Genomic DNA, 19,061 nt, shown 5'->3' on the forward strand with positions numbered 1-19,061 from the left:
AGAATTGGTTGGGGTGTTAGCTAAGAATGCAGAGTTCTGGGCCCTGTCCCCCACCCCACCCCTCAACAGAACAAGGTTAGGTGACTGGAATCTGCATTTTTTGCCAGACAACACAGGTGACTCTGAAGTTGCTGGGGCACAATCAGAGAAACACTGCCTTGGGGTCTGGACTGCCTTCTGTGACTTTAGCCAAAGAGAGCACCAACCTGGTCTGAAAATGTGGGTGCAGCCCAATGCCCCTGCCACGACCTCATGGTGGCCTCACCTCACGCACATGTCCCTTGCCTGAGGAGTGAAACCCAGGAGAAGCAGCCTGGAGCCTACGAGGACGACCAATCTGCAGCCTAGAAAAGTCTCCCGTCGCCCTTTACAACATGTTAAGCCCACAAGAGAAACCTGAGTGACAAAATCAGGGATAAAGGGGTCCTCGTTCATCCCTTGGATGTTTATGGACCTCTGCCATGGGAAAGGGTTTGGGACAGACAGCTGAGATCCTGAGCTGGCAAATAGTACAGGTTTCTCAGAGCTGGGTGCCTCCAGGAACCTCCTGCTTTAGAATTATTTGCTGTGTGCTGCGAATTCAGAACCCTGGGCCCCCACCCAGACTCCACAGTCAGAATCTCGGGGCCGGGTGAACTCTGGAAATCTGCATCTTAAATACCCTCCCCGGGCAATTCTGAAGCAAACAGAGGTTTGGGAAGCAGTGCGCAAAGGGTCTGGAAGGCAAGGAACTCCTGAGGGGATCCCAGGAAGGCCCCACAGCTACAGCATTGGCTGGGAGCCCCGGGGGGCAGCTGTGGGTTAGTGGAAGGAGCGTCACGGTCGGTGTGTGCAATTCTGGGTTTGAATCCTGAGCGAGTGGCAACCTCCCTGAGCGCAGTGCTCACAGGCTAGATGAGGATAGTCTGGGCCACCTCCTCGCATCACCATGAAGACCAGGGGGCATGCTGTAGGCCCTGAATGGTCCACGGCACGGGTGTGGTGGCACAAGTTTATTCTAGGTTTTTAGGCAATTCCAACAGAAGGCTCCTGGCAGCATCTGGCCTCCAGCTGGCACAGACACACTTCATGCCCCTGGGGAGCCAAGAGCTGGGCTGGGTGTGGGGGGTTCAAATTCAGAATCATGACTCTGGACTCTGATGGAGTGGCCCGGGGCATCCTTGGAGGGTCAGGGCTCAGGCTATGGCCCGCAGGACACTGACACCCAGATCAGCCCTCGAGGGCTGTTGCCACCCCTCCACTGCCCTGTCTGTCTGTCCACTCCCCTGTCCATCTGCCTCCAAGCCCCTTTGCTCCTCTCCAGGAGGTCACATATTGGCTCTGAGGGGCCAGCTCAGGCCCTTCTTCACTCTACCCTCACTGTTCCTCCTCTTGTCTCCCTGCTGTTGTCCCTACCGAGCTGGGGGACCTAACCGTTCCCCCTCTCCGCCACCCTCAGCGGCTCTGAGGACCCTGCCCACTCTTCCTTGACCCGCATGCCCTCTTTTGAGGCTCCATTCCCCACCCACCCCGCGAGAAGCCCAGGGTTATCCTTAGGCCCGCAGCCAACTCCTTCCGGCGGGGAAGGACCTGCTAAACTAATTCACACTCAGGAGGTGGACGAGGCGTCCCTGGGCCCTCGCCGGGAACGTGTGCGCTTTACAAGAAGCTGCAGGAAGGAGGCAGAGCAGGGCTGGCAGACGGCCTCTCCCCTGGCAGCTTGGCCTTGCAGTTAAGGGCACAGGCTCTGGAGCCAAAGGGTTCAGATCCTGGCTAGACCATTCACCTTGGGTCACCTGCTTTACCTCTCTGTGCCTCAGTTTCCTTGTATGCAAAACAGAGATGTGGTCAACGAATCCATTTCCTTAACGCAGGAGAGCACTCAGAACATGTCTGGGACGTACCAGGTCCTCGGTAAATATCAGCCATTAGCACTTATTAATGGAAGGGTTTCAGACACGGGAGACCGTTAATGGCCTGGGCTCCATCAGTAACTGCCCATGTCCACCCAGGGCCATGTGCGCCCCGCCTCCAGCCTTCGTGGCGCTCTCATCCGAGGGCGATGCTGCAAAGGGAGCCAGTGTCCAGACTCTCAGGCCGAGACTCAGCCTCTTGGGAAATCTGGGGAAGAAGGGTGAGAACAACAGTGGCCAGATTAGGGGCAAGGTCTCAAATAGCATCCCTGAAGCCAGGGCAAAAATGGACGGGAGAGGAACTTGACATCTTCTCCGCTGTCATTTCCTTTAGGTTCAGCTCCCCTGTGAACTGGGGGCAGGGCTTGGTGAGAGATGGGGGGCACAGGGGCGGGGGTGCAGTTTATGAACCACTGGGTCTCTGGACTCTGGGAAACCGGGAAGGAGTGGGATTCTCTGGCAGCAACTTTCTTCTGCAAAACGGAAAGAAAATTCAGGTCCTCCAGGCAGGGAGACGGGCAGGAGGGCCCTGTCCCAGTCACCCCTCCGGCTCCCACCCCGTCCCTTCTGGCCAGCATCCCTCCAGATAGGGGCGGGCAGGAAGACTGGAAGGCTCCTGGAGGGCTGGGGGGGGGGGGGTCCGTGGACAAGTCTCTGCCACAAATGTCACCTCATCTCCCAGCCCCGTGTTCTCCAGGGACATGAAGAAGGGGACTCCTCTACTTCCTCAGACGAGCCACCCCGGGAGAGCCCTGTCTCCTCACACCGGACCACTGGGAGGGGGTCCAGCACCCCTTGTTGGTTTGGAAGATGCATCCCCGTTTGAAGAATACCACTTAGGTAGGGGGCCCCGCTAGGAGGGGAACAAGGACTGCGGCCAGGTCAGGCAGAACACCAAGTTCACACCCTAGAAACTCTGACACGCAGAAAGGAGACACCAAAGCAGAGACTGTGGCCAATAGTAATTCTCTCAGTGCCTCCATCTTGCAGAAGGTGGAAGAAGCCATGAGGGAACAGCCATTAGGCCCACACTTTCCTGGCACTCGGGGTGAGTCAGGGCCTGCGCTGCACCGGGAAGCACGGTGACTCATAAGACAAGGGCTACACACATGAGGAATCCGGTGCAGAGGGGGACGGTGGGTTACCCGGCCACAAAGGAGGGCGCCCCTGATTCTATCTGGGAGGGGGGATATTTGAGCTGGACAGACTGGGTCGCATTACTGCAGGACAGGGGAGAACAGCCAAGGGGCCGTGTTCACGGGTCATAAACCCTTCCAGGGGTGCAGGGTGGGGGGGAGGGACGGGGAACCACAGAGGAGGATGCAAACGCAACAGGGGCCTCGACGTGCACATTGAAGGGATTCCTGCAAACAGTGGGGAGGGGGAACATACATGGCTTTCTCCTGATCATTAGAAGCAATATATCTTTATCATTAAAAATTGGGGGAGGGGCCCCTGGGTGGCTCAGTTAAGTGCCCGATTCTTGGTTTCAGCGCAGGTCATGATCTCAAGGTTCTTGAGATTGAGCCCTGCGTCGGGCTCAGCACTGGCAGCACGGAGCCTGCTTGGGATTCTCTCTCTCTCTCTCTCTCTCTCTCTCTGCCCTTCCCCCACTCTTGCTGTCTCTGTCTCTCTCAAAAATAAATTAATTAAAAAAAAATTTTTATGTTTATTTTTGAGAGAGACAGAGACAGAATAGAAGTGGGTTAAGGGGAGAGAGAGAGGGAGACACAGAATCCGAAGCAGGATCCAGGCTCTGAGCCGTCAGCACAGATCCCGACGCGGGTCTCGAACCCACGAGCTGGGAGATCGTGACCTGAGCCGAAGTAGGATGCTCAACCGACTGAGCCACCCAGGCACCCCTCAAAATAAATAAATTTTTAAAAATTTTAAATAAGTGAGGGGAGAAACAGAAAAAGAAGAGAGAAAAAAATTAAAATCACTCATCTGCCAGCTACCCAGAAATAACCACTGTTAACATGTTGATGTTTTCCCTTCAGATTCTTTTTTCATAAAGAGAACTTTAAAAAGAGGATAAGTATGATAAATACAATATGTAATATACAGGCATATTATATAGCAAAATACATATTTCATATTAAAGGGTTATGTTATATTAGAACATAATCTGAATTCAGAGAATATAGATTAACAAACAATTATTTTATAATAATTTAGTATGCATGCTTTTTAAAAAACTAAATTGAGATGGTACAAAGGGGAGTTTTAAATTTAATTTATTTATATTTAATAGACAACACATCTGTGTGCTCCATAATTTAAAAGGTCCAAGAGCATTTATAGTGAAAGTGTCCCCTGGGCGGCTCAGTCGGCTGAGTGTCCGATTTCAGCTCAGGTCATGATCTCACGGTTCATGGGTTCGAGCCCTGTGTCAGATTCTGTGTTTGCCTCCCTCTCTGCCCCTCCCTCACTCATGCTCTGTCTCTGTCTCTGTCTCTCAAAAATAAATATGCATTAATAATAATAATAATAATTTTAAAAAGAAAGTGTCCCTTTCACCCCATCTCCCAGCAGCTAGTTCCCCTCCTTGGAGATGTGATTGTTGCTGTAAACCTCAAGGGACTTTATTCATAGACAACACAAACACATCTTATTTTTTCCCCTTTACACAAATGTCACAAGAGTGTTAACCACTTATTCTGCATCCCCCAGTTTTTACTAAATATATCTTAGATACCATTTCCTATCAATACATAAAGTGTTCTCATGTTTGTGACTACATGATATTCCATTATATGGCTGTCTCTAATTTATGTCTCTACTCAGTCATTTGGGCTTTCCACCATGTTTTGCCTAAGTAAACAGTGCTGCGATAAATAACTTTGCACATATGTCATTTTGCATAAGAACACCTCTCTAGGGGCACCTGGTGGCTCAATCGGTTAAGTATCTGACTTTGGCTCAGGTCACGATCTCGAGGTTCGTGAGTTCGAGCCCTGCGTCGGGCTCTGTGCTGACAGCTTGGAGACTGGAGTCTGCTTCAGATTCTGTGTCTTCCTCTCTCTCTCTCTCTGCCCCTCCACCACTCATTCTCTCTCTCTCTCTCTCTCTCTCTCAAGAATAAATAAACATTTTTAAAAAATTTTTTTAAAAAAGACAGAGTGACCCTCAGTCTGAAAACCATAAAACAGACACATTAAGAGAGAATTGAAGGGGCGCCTGGCTGGTTCAGTTGGTGGAGCATGTGACTCTTGATCTCAGGGTCATGAGTTCAAGCCCCACATTGCGGGTAGGAGTTTACTTTAAAAAAATAAATAAGCAAAAAGGGAAAAAGAGGGAATTGAAGATTTCTGTTTAAAGACAGACTACTGGCCACACATGTGTGTTGTCCCTCCTGTGACCCCCCCCCCACCACCAAAATGACAATAAAGCAGTGACGAAAAGCACATTCTCCTAATGAGGAAGAGAACAGGAGGAAGGCCAGCACAGGCGAACATTCTCAGGGGGTGTATGGGAGCGGACTGGGAGACGAGTGGTTGCTGATGAAGGCGAGGAAGGGAGCCCAGAGTGGGAGGCGGCTGAGAAGGCCCCACATCGTCCCAGCAGGACGACAGGGGAGTTCAGGCCTCAGAGAGGCCGTGGGGTTGGACGGCCCAGGGGAGTCAGGAGACCCAGCCATGGCTGAAAAGAGAAGGATTGGTCAACAGTCTAGGAAGACCCGATTCCTAAGCAACACATAGGGCAGCAGGGTTCCATCCCCAACTGGAAGGTTCAGTGACTGCAAAGGAGGGCCTTCCACTTCTGCTACTTGGAATCCCCCCGTGTGACCCAGGCTCCCTTCCCAAAGGAAAGGAAACCTGCCAACTGGCCAGCCGAGCCTCACTCTTAAATACAGAAGGACAAAGATCATCAGACATTCGACAAAAGGCTCAGATATGAAAAGGAAACAAAAGTAAATAATTAGGGGCAGGGAGGATGCTCCATAAGAAAGAGAAGTAACTTGGGAAACAGAAACCAAGAAAGCTTTCAATAACTGACAGGTATTTTCAAGTGGATTTGAGGACCTGTTGGGTCACTAAACAAGGACAAGATGCTATGAAAGAAGCAACCAGAAAATAAACGTGAGCTACTAGAAATTAAAGATAGGATTATGGAGGGGTGTCTGGGTGGCTCAGTCGGTTAAGCATCTGACTTCTGACTTCAGCTCAGGTCATGATCTTGAGGTTCGTGAGTTTGAGCCCCTCATTGGGCTTTGCTCTGACAGTGAAGAGCCTGCTTGGGATTCTCTCTCTCCCTCTCTCTCTGCCCCTCCCCTGCTCACGTTCTCCCCTCCCCCTCAAAATAAAGAAATAAACATTAAAAAAATAAAAATAGGATTATGGAAATAAATATTTCAGTAAAAGGTGTTGGAAGGTAGAAAATTAGAGAATTACTCTTATATCTGGATAAAAGTCTATTCAGAAAAAAAGTACAAAGAAGATGGAAAGGAAAAAAATTCTCAAATAAGAAAACAAAACAGGGTGCTTGGTTGGCTCAGTCGGTAGAGTATCCAACTTTTTATTTAATGTTTATTTATTTTTTGGGACAGAGAGAGACAGAGCATTAGTGGGGGAGGGGTAGAAACAGCGAGAGACACGGAATCTGAAGCAGGCTCCAGGCTCCGAGCTGTCAGCACAGAGCCCAACGTAGGGCTCAAACCCACGAACTGTGAGATCATGATCTGAGCCAAATCGGACACTTAACCAACTGAGCCACCCAGGCACCCCTAGAGTATCTAACTCTTGATCTCAGGGTCATGAGTTCAAGCCCCACATTGGGCAAGGAGCCTACTTAGAAAAAAAAGAAAAAAAAAACAAAGTAATTCCCCAAAACCAAAGAATTTTCAAATGTAAAGGGGACACCAAGAATCACAAATGAATAAGAGATCCACATATCTGTCATGGTGAAATTTTAAAATAGCAATGACAAACACAAGATCCTAAAAGTTCCCCTAGAGGGGGAAAAAGTTTGTCTCTAAAAATACAAGAATTAAGGGTGCCTGGCTGGCTCATAGGTAGAGCATGTGACTCTTGATCTCGGGGTTGTAAGTTCGAGTCTCACATTGGGTATAGAAAGTACTTAAAAATAAATCTATTTTTTTAAATATTTATTTATTTTTGAGAGAGAGAGAGAGAGAGAGACAGTGTGTGAGTAGGGGAGGACAGAGAGAGGGAGATACAGAATCCGAAGCAGGCTCCAGGCTCTGAGCTGTCAGAACAGAGGCAGACACGGGACTCGAACTCACGAGCCACGTCCTAAGCCAAAGTCAGATGTTTAACTGACTGAGCCACCCAAGCAGCCCTTAAAAATAAATGTTGAAAAAAAAGAATCAGACTAGCTTCAGGATTCCCATTAACTAAGGCTACAACAATGCCCTCAACATCGTGTGAAAAAACAATTCTTTTTTTTTAGTTTATTTATTTTGAGGGGAGGCAGAGAGAGGAAGTGAGAGACTCCCAAGCAGGTTCTTCACTGTCAGCACAGAGTCCCATCTAAGGGCTTGATCCCATGAACAGTGAGATCATGACCTGAGTCAAAACCAAGAGTCTGGCGCTCAACTGACTGAGCCACTCAGGTGCCTGAAAAAAGCAATTCTTAATGCAGAAGTCTATATCAATCCAAATTACCATTCAAGTGTGAGGGCGGAGCCAGGCTACTTGTAGAAATGAGGGACTCAGAAAATCACCCCTTCTTAAGAAATGACTTGAAGGTGGGGTACGGGAAAATGATAGTGTAAACAAGAAAAAAAGAGAAGGAGGGAAGGAGGAAGGGAGAGAGAGAGAAGAGGAGGCAAGAGAGGGAAGGTGGAAGGGAGGGGAAACCAGTAGGACCAGGCCAGGGCATCGGTGAAGGGAAGGAGTCCCAGGGAAGAGACAGACAGCTGTGTGACGGAGAAGCAATTCACCCAGGGGCGCTTGGCTGTCTCTTTAGAAGAGCAAATGACTCGTGATCTCAGAGTTGTAAAACAAACTCAAGAAAATGATATTGTTGAGTGAAGAGAAGAAGAGAAGGGCAATGAGAAGAAGAAGGAAGTCAATATGAGACTCTAGGATAAACTAAAACAAATAAAGGGAAATGCAATTACAAGGCATTGCTGGCCCTTGCCTCGGACAATATTTACATGGTCACAAATGCACACATCATTGACTGGATTCAAACCATTAAAACCAACCTATAGGCAAAGCAGGAAGACCTGATTATGGCTAGAAAGTTAGAATATCCTGTCAGCAACATTTGAGCATTTCAAGTAAATGCTCAGAAGACAGAAGGTGGGAAGGAGAGCCACAGGGGAAACATAGGAGAGACGTATCCGTATCCCACAAAATAGTGAGTCCAAACTGGCAATAGCCGACGGCATGAGAAATAAATGTGTTACTTGAAGCAGCAAAGGTAGTCGACAGATTTATTTTCATTTTATTTAGAGGAGCTGAATAAAAACAGCTGTCTAGCCATGTTGGGAGGAGGCAGGGAAGAGGGTTGTATGGGTGATATATGTGAACTACCTCCCTATCCTTCCTAGTTACAGATCAATAGAGGATATCTCAAATGGAGAAATCCAGAAACAGCAGCATAGGCGTATTATTTAGAGACATGGAAATCACTCCCAGAACAGCAGAGGTAGAAGTGGTCGCCTCTGGGGGGCGAAGTTAGGGGGGAGGAGGGATGAGGTAAGGCTGTGCACCGTAGGCTCCTCTGTTCAACTGTGTTTTCAACCCTACGCATGAAGTACTTGGATATAAAAATTTAATTGCATCACAGGATAAATGAGAAGGCAGGCACTGAGAGCTTGTGTGCCAGCACATGAGTGCCGGAGGCCAGATTCAAGGGAATTAGACACCTGCGTCATGAAGTACCTTGCAGGTAAGACTGAAAAATGACCAGGATAAACGTCGACGACGTTGGAGATGAGAAAGCGTTCTGCTTTTCACAAAGAGCCAGAAGGTATTTCTGGAAACCATAGACCAAACGGCTCAGTATAGAATCCTGGCAGAATTCTAGCACAGATTATTAAACAGATGGCTTGGGAGTGCTTTGGGATTTATTTATTTATTTGTACTCTGCCTCGTTCCAAAAGGGAGGATTTGTAGAGGCTTACAGAGACGTATACAGTACAACAAGATTAAAAAAAAAAATTATGTGAGAAAAGATTCTCAAGTAGTTAACCAGAGCGTTGTTACGTGAGCCCAGCAAATGCACTGGTAGGTAGACGCCCGAGAGAACCGAAGAAGGATCACATAGAAACTTCTACCTGAATGTTCGTAGCGGCATTATCCATGATACCCCAAAAGTGGAAACCCAAATGTCCATCAACTGATGAACGGAAAAGCAAAATGTGGTGTATCCGTACAATGGAATACTGCTCAGCCACAAAAAGGGCTGGGTACTGAGGCACGTCACAGCATGGAAGAGCCTGGAACACACGCTAAATGAACGAAGCTAGACATAAAGGCCACACATTATATGATTTCATTTATACGAATTGTCCAGAAGAAGTAAGTCTATAAGGAAAGAAGGTAGACAGTGGTTGCCAAAGGCTGAGAACAGGGGGAAGGGAGAGTGACTGCTAACGGGGATAGAGTTTCTTTCTGAGATAATGAAAACATTCTGGAATTAGGTAGTGGTGTAGGTCACACAGTCTTGTGAATATACTAAAAACCACGGACTCGTATGCTTTAAGAGTGAATTTTATGGTATGGGAATTTTATCTCAACTAAAAAAAAAAAACATGGAAAAAATGGGGAAAGGAGAATAAAAGGACGGACAATAAAAAGGAACCAGGTCAGTACGCAATACATATACTATAAAATTCTGTATAGGTGACCAGGGTGGACCATGCCCTTGGCCATGAGCTTTCCAGCAGCTACTACCAGCTTAGAACTAGTGTTAATTAAATGACTCCCAGCATCCGTACGATAAAAAAGAACTGAATGTTCGGGTGAATCACAGCTTTTCTTGGTGCTGACGCCCAGCAGAACTCTCTCCTGTGCATCTGCATCTAGGGCTCCGTCGGCAACAACATCCCTACCAAACATAACTCCGTTAACATATCCTGAGGGCCCTCAAGCGAGGCATAAAGCCCAAACACAATTCAATGAGGCCACTTTAATGAGGGGCCTAAAAGGTGTGCCAGGATATGCAGACAAACCTCTGGTGGTAAAATGTAGATTCTCTGGAGAGCAGTGGTTTCCGACCTTGGCTGCACCTTAGAAAGCCCTGGGGAGCTTTTGCAAAATACCAACCCGGGACTCCACCCGCAAGAGAATCCGACTTTCTTCAGCTTCCAGGTGATTCCAATATATAGACAAGTCTGAGAATTGTTAATTAAGTAGATGAATGGTACATCCCTCATGAAATCCCCCAGGAACGTGATCGCTTGCCTCAGAGTTTATTCATAAAGTCAAGCTTATCGTAAACTTTAAATTCGTGTACTGGCATTTTCTGAATGTCTACTGTGTACCAGGCAGGTGCTGTGCTGTGCCCCTGAGAACAGAAGGGTTCATGTGTGACCCAGCCTCCTCCTCGGGGAGCTGACAGTTGATCCGCGTTAAGGACATCCCAGCTGGTGATCACAGGAAGGGTGGTAAGTGGAGACGGAGAGAACACAGGCCCCCGGGGTAGCAGTGGGTGGGTGGGAAGCTCCCCGCGGGATAAGCAGCTCGCCTGAGCTCCGAAACGAAAGGTGAATTAGCGGGGCGGGGCGCGGTCAGCGTTCAGTATGTCTCTCAGTGATTTGGATGACAATTAGTAACCACACTTTATGAATGAATGCGAGGTGTCATCCTTACCCCGGAACAGCTGGAGGGATTGCCCTTCCGATGAATGACTGAGTTGGGATCCAAAGCGTGCCCGCAGGGAAGAGGAACCCACACTGAAAGTAAATGAGACTCAGGGTAGAGGAAGGCAACCGGGAGGTGTAGACAGCGCCGGCCTCGGTGATCTACCAGAGGCCCGGATGTGTTCTCATGTCGTTCCGCCACAACCCAGCAAGAACGTGATATGTTACAGTTGAAGAAAATCAGGCTTATAATGTCGAGCCCTGAGCCGACACCGTCAAGGGCAGGGCCAGAACCCAGTGCAGGTCTGTCCTGCTCCCACGTTCCCATTATTCCATGTGTCCTGTACTGTATAGGACTTCAGTAAACCAGCCACACATAGGGGTGCCTGGGGGGCTCAGTCAGTTAAGCGTCTGACTTCGGCTCAGGTCATGATCTCGTAGCCCGTGGACTGAGCCCCGCGTCAGGCTCTGTGCTGCCAGCTCAGGGCCTGGAGCCTGCTTTGGATTCTGTCTCCCTCTCTCTTTGTCTGCCCCCCTCCCCTGCTCACACTCTCTCTCAAAAATAAACATTAAAAAAAATTTTTTTTAAAGAAAGAACAATAATGAACTTAGGCTCTCACAGACACAATATTGAGCAAGCAAGCTATTGTTTCTGGGGTGAGTGCTGGAAATATTCTATATCTCGATCTGGGTAGTGGTCACCAAAGTATGTACACATATAAAAATTCACTCTGTTCACTTAAGGCTTGTGCATTTTAGGGGTGCCTGGGTGACTCAGTCAGTTAAGCCTGTGACTCTTGATTTTGGCTCTGGTCACGATGTCACAGTTGATCTCATGTCTGATCACACGATCTCACGTCTGAGCACACGATCTCACGTCTGAGCTGACAGCACGGAGACTGCTTGGGATTCTCTCTCTCTCTCCCTCTCTCTCTCGGCCCCTCTCCTCCCTCAAAATAAATAAACTTTAAAAAAAAGACTTGTGCATTTTAATGTACGTAAGTTTAACCTCAATAAAAAAAAAAAAAGTAAACAAGGGGTGCCTGGCTGGCTCAGTGGGTACAGCACGGGACTCTGATCTCAGAGCCATGAGTTTGAGCCCCACTTTGGGCCTAGAGCCTACTTTAAAAAGAGTAAACAACAAGTTATTATATGTCACGTGCTTGGCACAGAGTGGGCACTCAATATATTGCTGTCAAAGTTTCTAGAGAGGAGGAGGCGGCAAACCCGTCGTGCTGTGTGCAGCTGAGACCACGCGGGAGCCCTGAGTGTAGTGCAACGAGCCCCCATTTTTATGAGGGTCACTAACAATCAGAGCATGGCATGATGGGAGAGAAGCCTGGCGAGGGGTCTGGAATACATGGCCGATGACCGATGGCTGAAGGAAGTTGAGAGGATGTTGCTGGGGACACTGAAACTTAGGAAGAACGTGAAGGATGTCTTCAATACTGAATGGCTCGCCGTAGAATGGGAATTAGACTCTTCCTCTGTGACTCGAGAGCACTAATTCTCAGACTGTAGCCACATCTGAATACCCTGGGGGGGGGGGAGTTATTAAAACAGATGACTGAGCCGCACCCCCAGACTTTCTGATCCAGTCTGGAGCAGGAGTGAGAATCTGCCTTTCCGTTTCTTTAAGATTTTGCTCTTAAGTCATCTCGCACCCCAACGGGGAGCTCAAACAACCCCGAGATCAAGAGTCACATGCTCTGCCAACTGGGTCAGCCAGGCGCCCCTAGAGAATTTTCGCGTCTAGCAGCTTCCCAGGACATACTGATGCTGCTGGTCATATTTTGCTAGCCACTGTATTCGTGTAAAAAACCATAGAGCAGTTTGTGCTGTTGCAGTGAGGAAGGAGGAGGAGGAGAACTTATTGAGAATCTGGTATACCAGATTCTTAATATCTACACCTCCTGTGTTGCACTCCGTCTACATTTTCTCACAGTAAGGGAGACACGATTCTTCCTGCTTTATTTATTTATTTTTTTAAAGTAATCTCTACACCCAACACGGGGCTTGAACACACAGCTCTGAGGTCAAGAGTCCCATGCTCTACCGGCCGAGCCAGCCGGGTGCCCCTGTTCTCCCCATTTTAGAGAGGAGGAAACCAAGGCTCAGTTTTCACACACATCTCACACTCGACCCCAAGCCTGGACGTGCTAAAGCTTAGGCTGAGCAATGCCATGAATAGAATTCCATTTCTGAGTGGAAGGATAATTTCAGAGGTCTTTCCAACCCTCAAAGCGAGACTGGCTTAACGAGCCCTTTTAAGCACTAACATGCATTCAGCAGCAGCTAACTGCTATGCTATATTCTCTCCAGGATGCATGCGGCCACCGGTCTAACTCTTAAGATGCCTCTGGGCCATCTTACTGGCTCCCACCTCTTCTATCCTTCTTGGAACCTGCAGTCACCACCCCCCCCACTTCTCCACGCAGGCTGAGAACTCGGTTCACCCAGGTATTTGGCAAAGGAGGCTTTTTGTACACATACCCATCTCTGCTGTCAGCATTTATGTGGGGTAGGGGGGCTGGGGCATCTGGGTACAGTCCTTGGCACCAAGTTGTCTGCCACCCACCCCATGCCAACCCCAGACAGAGCTTGCCAATCCGCTCTCCACACTGTGACCGGCAAAGCAATGACGCCAGGGCTGTGAGGATAAAATCCGGACGTGGGGGAGGGGCGGCCTCATTCCCTAGAATGGCCAAAGGAACTGCAGATGTGCTTAATGACCTTGAACCAGAGACTTCACTCTACTGCACCCGCCTTGCCTCCTCAGGGTCTGGGAAGCAGAGACCAGAGGGTCCTGGGGACCGAGAGCAGGCCCACGGTCACTTAGCGGATTCCGCCCAACATGAAATCAGGCCCAAGTCTAAGTGACCTCCTCTAGGCTGTGATGATCAAAACTTTTCTCTTTGCACATGTTTTAATATTCAAGGTTTTCAATTCTTTTTAAAAAATGTTTACTTATTTATTTTGAGAGAGAGAGAGAGAGCACGTGAGTGGAGCAGAGAGAGGGAGGGAGAGAGAGAGAGAATCCCAAGCAGGCTGGCTGCACACTTCCAGAGCAGAGTCCAGTTCGGGGCTTGATCCCACAAACATGAGATCATGACCTGAGCCGAGATCAAGAGTCGCACGCTTAACCAACCGAGGCACCCAGGCGCCCCTAAGGTTTTCAATCCTAACGGAAACAGTAACAAAGACAAAATACAATCGCGATTCTGTGCACTAAGGAATTTGGGCAGCTCCCACGTACGTGAAAGGTTGGTAGTGAGAGTACGTGGCTTTTATTTCACTCTCTGTTATATCATCTTGTTTGCTTTCTCCCTGAATGTTTCCCGGATGTAGATCACTGTTGATGGTCCAAAATATACAATTGATTTATTGTTTATCAACTTCAAGGACTAAGTGGGAGTCACTGTAGGGCAAACATCTCTCACCACAGAGCCAGTCCTGGGAACTCAGTGACGAACAAACCCCGTGGCCCTTGCCTTGGAGGAGAGGCGGTAGACAGGTGATGAGCAATGATGTAGTTTGGGGCCCTAGGAAGGTCAGGGAAAGCTTTCCAGAGGAGGCGACCCTTGAGGCAAAGAAATAGGTTTCAGTCAGCAAGAGCCTGAGGACCCTTCACTCCTACAGATCTTTTCTGCCAATGCAGTCAGTGTTTCCGTTTTTTAGCGTCTCAAACTGCTTTCCAGAGCTAGTGAGGGACAGGGATAATTCCCTTCCAATTTACAAGGAGGGAAATCAGACAGTGGCTAAGGGACCATCCAAGGTTTTTCTGTAAAATTTAAGAGTGACCACAGGGTGCCCAGCTAGGGTTAGATACTTGAATACTCGACACGGGAAATACAGGACAGCCTCTGCCCTTGGGGAACTTGTTATCGCTGGGAGATAAGATATGTAAATGAAAAGCCAAAAATAATTGTTAAAGGCAACGTGCAAATAACTCAGTTCCCCAGCTGTTTATCCAGGACTCGCTATCTGAAAGGCATTCAGTGAGGCACCTGGGTGGAGGTGGGGAGAGTCAAAAATATAGGTAAATATGTCCCAGGCCCTTAAGAACTCACCGTTTCACTGGCTGCAAGGGAGGCTGGGTGACAGGAAGAGGCACCTAGCAATCCATGGATACAGCTGTGAAGATTGTAGGGGCAAGAAGTCAATCAGGGGCTGGCTAGAATTTTGGGGTTGGATAGAATTTGTCCAGAAAAGGTTCCTGAAGGAGGTGGACAGCGTGATGATACTGGAAAACAGGAGACAGAGAAGAAAAAGAAGAGAGAAGAAGAAAAATCTTTTCACACACCCATCCTTCCACATTTAGTTCAGTAATGAAGCCCTCCCTGGGCAAAATGGGATACTGCCCCAGGCTCTCGAAGCATCCCCGTTACAGAGCCGCGTTGCTTCACCTGTTTCCCTGCCTGCTAGTCCCAGCTCCAGGGCTCTGCCCGCAAGAAAGAAAGAGAGGGACGCCCGGGGGGCTCAGCCGGTGAAGTGTCAGATTCTTGGTTTCAGCTCAGGTCACGATCTCACAGTGCATTTTGTGGAATGATGCTGAGCCCCAAGTTGGCACAGAGCCTGCTTGGGATTCCCTCTCTTCCTCTCTATCTGCTTCTCCCCTGTGTGCTCTCTCTCTCTCTCTCTCCCTCAAAATAAATAATAAACTTTAAAAAATTAAAAAAAAGAAAGAAAGGGCGAAATAAAGGAAGGAAGGAAGGCTTGACTCTAAGGGGGTTGGGTATTCACAGTAAAGTGCCTCACTTTGCATTTGTTGACTTATTTTTACTTTCCACTATTTTGTCCAACTGTAACTTACAGTAAAAGACACAAATCATAAGCATGCGTATGTTTGTACAAGAATGAATATTTACATATGTTTATAGCTGTGTAACCACCACCCGGATCAAGCTATAGAATGCCTCTAGCACCCCAGACACTATGGGCTGCCTCACGGTGCACTCTACCAGGGTCACGGCTACTGTGGCTGGAGGAGCTGCCCCAGTAGGGTGATAGATCTGGGGAGTACCATCTATAGAAATCATGAAAGAATTTTAGGTGTTTGGGCTGGAGAAGCCAAGTGCTGGGGCCGGGTGGTGTGTGTGAAGGGCTAACATGCGCGGAGCAATTAGACTTGTCCTGTGGGTGGCGGTGGGGAGTCACCGGGAGGGACATTTCAGTGGGGCATGAAACCCTTCCTAACTGGAGCTGACCCATGTTGGAAGCAGACCCACAGGAGATGATAGGTAAGATCCTCAACAGTAAGAGGTATCAGCCAAGAACAGGACTGACGAGCAGTTATCAGCAACTATGGGGAGAGGATAGGGGACTCGATTTGGAGATTGTTCTTTCCAACTCGGAGCTTCTGTGGTTCTGGAATTCTGTGAAAATGGCAGAGAGGACCCAACCAAATGCTTGTGGTTATGATTCATTTCTTTTTTTTCCTAGAGGAGACCTTTTTACTGAACCACAAATACTGTGTAGACCCTCCATTATCACTACTGAATAAATAACTCTTACTACCTACCAACCCACTGAGCCAGAGAGGCCCTGGGGCTCTGCTCCCATGTGCTCAGAGGAGAGGAGGGATGGTGCCTCTGTGAGATGAAGCCAGCCCTGCAAGAAATGTGGATTGCCCCCTCCTCATGCCAGGTTGTCAGGAGAGCACTCCCTCCCCGCCCCCCAACCTCCTCAGCCCTTTCAGCTCTGGTCCCCCTGGAGGGCCAAGTGGGCATGATGTCGTGGTTCTTGCCACCACCAGCAGAAGTGACACTCTGGACCTTACTGCTCCGCCTCTGGGGGCCAATGCAGGAACCCTGGCTCCCTCAGAAGCAGGACCACACAGGACTCGCCAGTTCTATAGCCACCTGGGGGGAGGGACAGCCTGTGTCAGCCCAGCCGCAGGCTCCTCCAAGGACTGCTGGTCTGGAGAGTGACACCTCTCACCCCACTCCCCCATCCGTTTTTTTCCAGCAAAAAAGGAATTCTCCCCCAGGACCCTTTTTACCCCTGGAGGATTACTTCCCAACTCCTCTTGGGACTCCTCCAGATCGCTGCCCACCCCCGCCCCCCACTAGGAAGAAGGCGAGAAGTGGAGTTTGGAGAGAACACCTTCATCTTCCTCCTTCCTGCACCTGTCCAGCGCGCAGAGATGCGGCCGGGGAAGACCAGCTCTCAGGCGGAGCTTAGGGTGCAGATCGGATAGTTCTAAGGTTTTCTGTCTAAAATGCTTATCCTCTCGAGGGTCCAATGAAAGCTATGAATACTCTCCCAAAGGAAAAAAAAATGTATGTAGGAGATTTTATCTTCTATTCTGGGGGCCGATGGGGGCGCTGTCAGACCCTTGAAGTGCATCTGTGAAGCACCTAGGTGTAGGGGGGCGCTGTGCTCGGGGGGGGGGGGGGTTCCTCCACCGCAAAGCCCAGGCCGGGTTGGGGGGTGAGGGTGGGGATTGTAGCTCCCCAAGCCTAGGCGAAGCGCTGGAAGGTCCCGCTCTCCAGCCTCTCCGAGCGTCCGGGACGTCTCTCGGGCTCAGTTTGCCCAGCTCTGCAATGGGCGCGCGGGCCCCTCCGCCCCCGCGGGGCTGTGCACGGACGCGGGTGGGACGGACAGCTGGAGAGGGGGTGGGGGCGAAGCGCTGCAGGCGGTCGGTCTCCTGCAGCCGGGGAGGGTGAGCGTGCGTTCGGGAAGCAGGGGGAGGCCGGCGCCCGGCCGCGCGCGAGGAGGGCGCGGGCCCCGACGCGGTGCCAGGCGGCCGCAGAGGCGCCCCCGCTGCTCCCCGGGCCCGAGGGCGGGGCCCCTCGCCGGGCCGCCCCTCCCCGCCCCTCCCTCCCGGCCGCCGGCCTCCCCTGCCCGGCCGGCCCTCCCGCGGGCGGCGCGGCACTCGGGCACCGGCGCGCGGAGCCAGCAGCCGCCGAGCCCGCCAGCCGGGGCCATGGGCTGCGACGGCCGCGTGTCGGGGCTGCTCCGCCGCAACCTGCAGCCCACGCTCACCTACTGGAGCGTCTTCTTCAGCTTCGGCCTGTGCATCGCCTTCCTGGGGCCCACGCTGCTGGACCTGCGCTGCCAGACGCACAGCTCGCTGCCCCAGATCTCCTGGGTCTTCTTCTCGCAGCAGCTCTGCCTCCTGCTGGGCAGCGCCCTCGGGGGCGTCTTCAAGAGGACGTGAGTGCCGGGCCCGCGCGGGAGCCCCGCAGCCCCCAGACCCCAGCCCCCGCCGCTCCTCCGCACGGCCGCGCCGACCCTTCCCTTCCCTTCCTTTCCCTTCCTTCCTCTCCTTCCCTTGCACCCCTTCCCTTCCCGCCGCCCGCGTCCCTGCCCCCGCGGGGCTGGGGCCGCGGGGCGCCCTCGCCTTCTGGCGGGCGGCGACCACCTCTCCCAGCGCCGCCAGCCGCGCCCCGCCTTAGCTGGACTGCCTCCCTCCCCCACCCCGGCTCTCCCCGGAAAAGTCTCTCCAGAGACTGAAGGTGACTTCTGGATTATTTATTTGCCTTCTCTCACCCCCGCCAGGGGGTTAAACCCGGCCCTCACCCGCTCCCCCACCCACGCGCCACGGGCCCAGGGGTGATGGCACCGGGGGCGGTGGGACGGCGTCTCCCTCCCGCACCGCGGGTCTCAGGTTTGTCAGTAGCCCCTGCTGCCGGGGGCGGAATTGGAAGTGAGGTGGAAGGAGAGTGGGAGTGTCACCTCAGGGGCCGTGCCAGGTGCCGGGGCTGGCTGCGGCTTGACAGAGCGCCCTGGGGCGGGCTCCACTCAGACCATCAGCTCCGGTTCAGCTGACACACGCTGGCCCCCCCCCCCCCCCCCCCCCGGGGCTGCGGGGCTGCTGGGTCCTGTGTGTCCCTGCTTCAGAGGGAGTCAGGGTTCCTGCATCGGCCTCCGGAGGCCAAGCCCTTCTGCCTGGGAGACGCTCGGCACCAAATTACTAGGGCCACGTAGGGGAGGGGTGGGCTGTCCCACGCACAGCTTGGGTAAGTTGACCCTCCAACTCTGGGGCCAGGGTCCCCCTCCACTTCTCCCACGCCATGTTACTCTTCCTTGGCCTCTGCTCGGGACTCGGCCTGCCATGGCCGCGAAAGATGCCCCCTTTGGATACCATCGCAAAGCCTCCTTCTCCCCCGGGCTTACGTTGGACAGGGCCGCCCCCGCGGAGCCCTCCGGAAAGGCAGCAGGATTGCTCGCCTAGAGCAGCTGGGAAAACAGACCCAAAAGCAGGGGATAGATGGCTTGCAAACTGGAGGCTGCTGGAGATTTCCCTGGTTCTGGTTCCTGGCTGGGTGGTTTTCTGGGCTGCATGGACTCAAGCAAGCGGAAGGCCCAGGGACAAAACCCCGGTTGGGCTATCCCAGAGAAACGGGGGTGGGGGGCATGCCCAGCCAGGTGCTCTCACCCTGGGCTGC

General features: G+C 51.2%; 1 protein-coding gene and 1 long non-coding RNA gene across 2 annotated transcripts in view; one reads left to right on the forward strand and one right to left on the reverse strand.

The window, feature by feature from the left end:
- Positions 1-13,892: 13,892 nt before the first annotated feature.
- On the reverse strand, positions 13,893-17,805 carry LOC115505164. The gene is made up of 3 exons (XR_003965932.1): positions 17,656-17,805; positions 14,739-14,911; positions 13,893-14,248 (listed from the first exon to the last, which is right to left on the reverse strand). It is a non-coding gene; the product is annotated as an uncharacterized LOC115505164 (long non-coding RNA).
- Positions 17,573-19,061, forward strand: part of MFSD4A (major facilitator superfamily domain containing 4A) — a 28,809-nt gene continuing 27,320 nt past the window's right edge. Inside the window, exon 1 of the mRNA XM_030302598.1 lies at positions 17,573-17,826. Within this exon, the coding sequence (XP_030158458.1) occupies positions 17,597-17,826 (230 nt within the window). The 5' untranslated portion in view covers positions 17,573-17,596. The remainder of the gene's footprint in view (positions 17,827-19,061) is intronic.

Source organism: Lynx canadensis, chromosome F1 (genome assembly GCF_007474595.2).
Source record: "Lynx canadensis isolate LIC74 chromosome F1, mLynCan4.pri.v2, whole genome shotgun sequence".
In the NCBI taxonomy this organism is placed as follows: Eukaryota; Metazoa; Chordata; class Mammalia; order Carnivora; family Felidae; genus Lynx; species Lynx canadensis.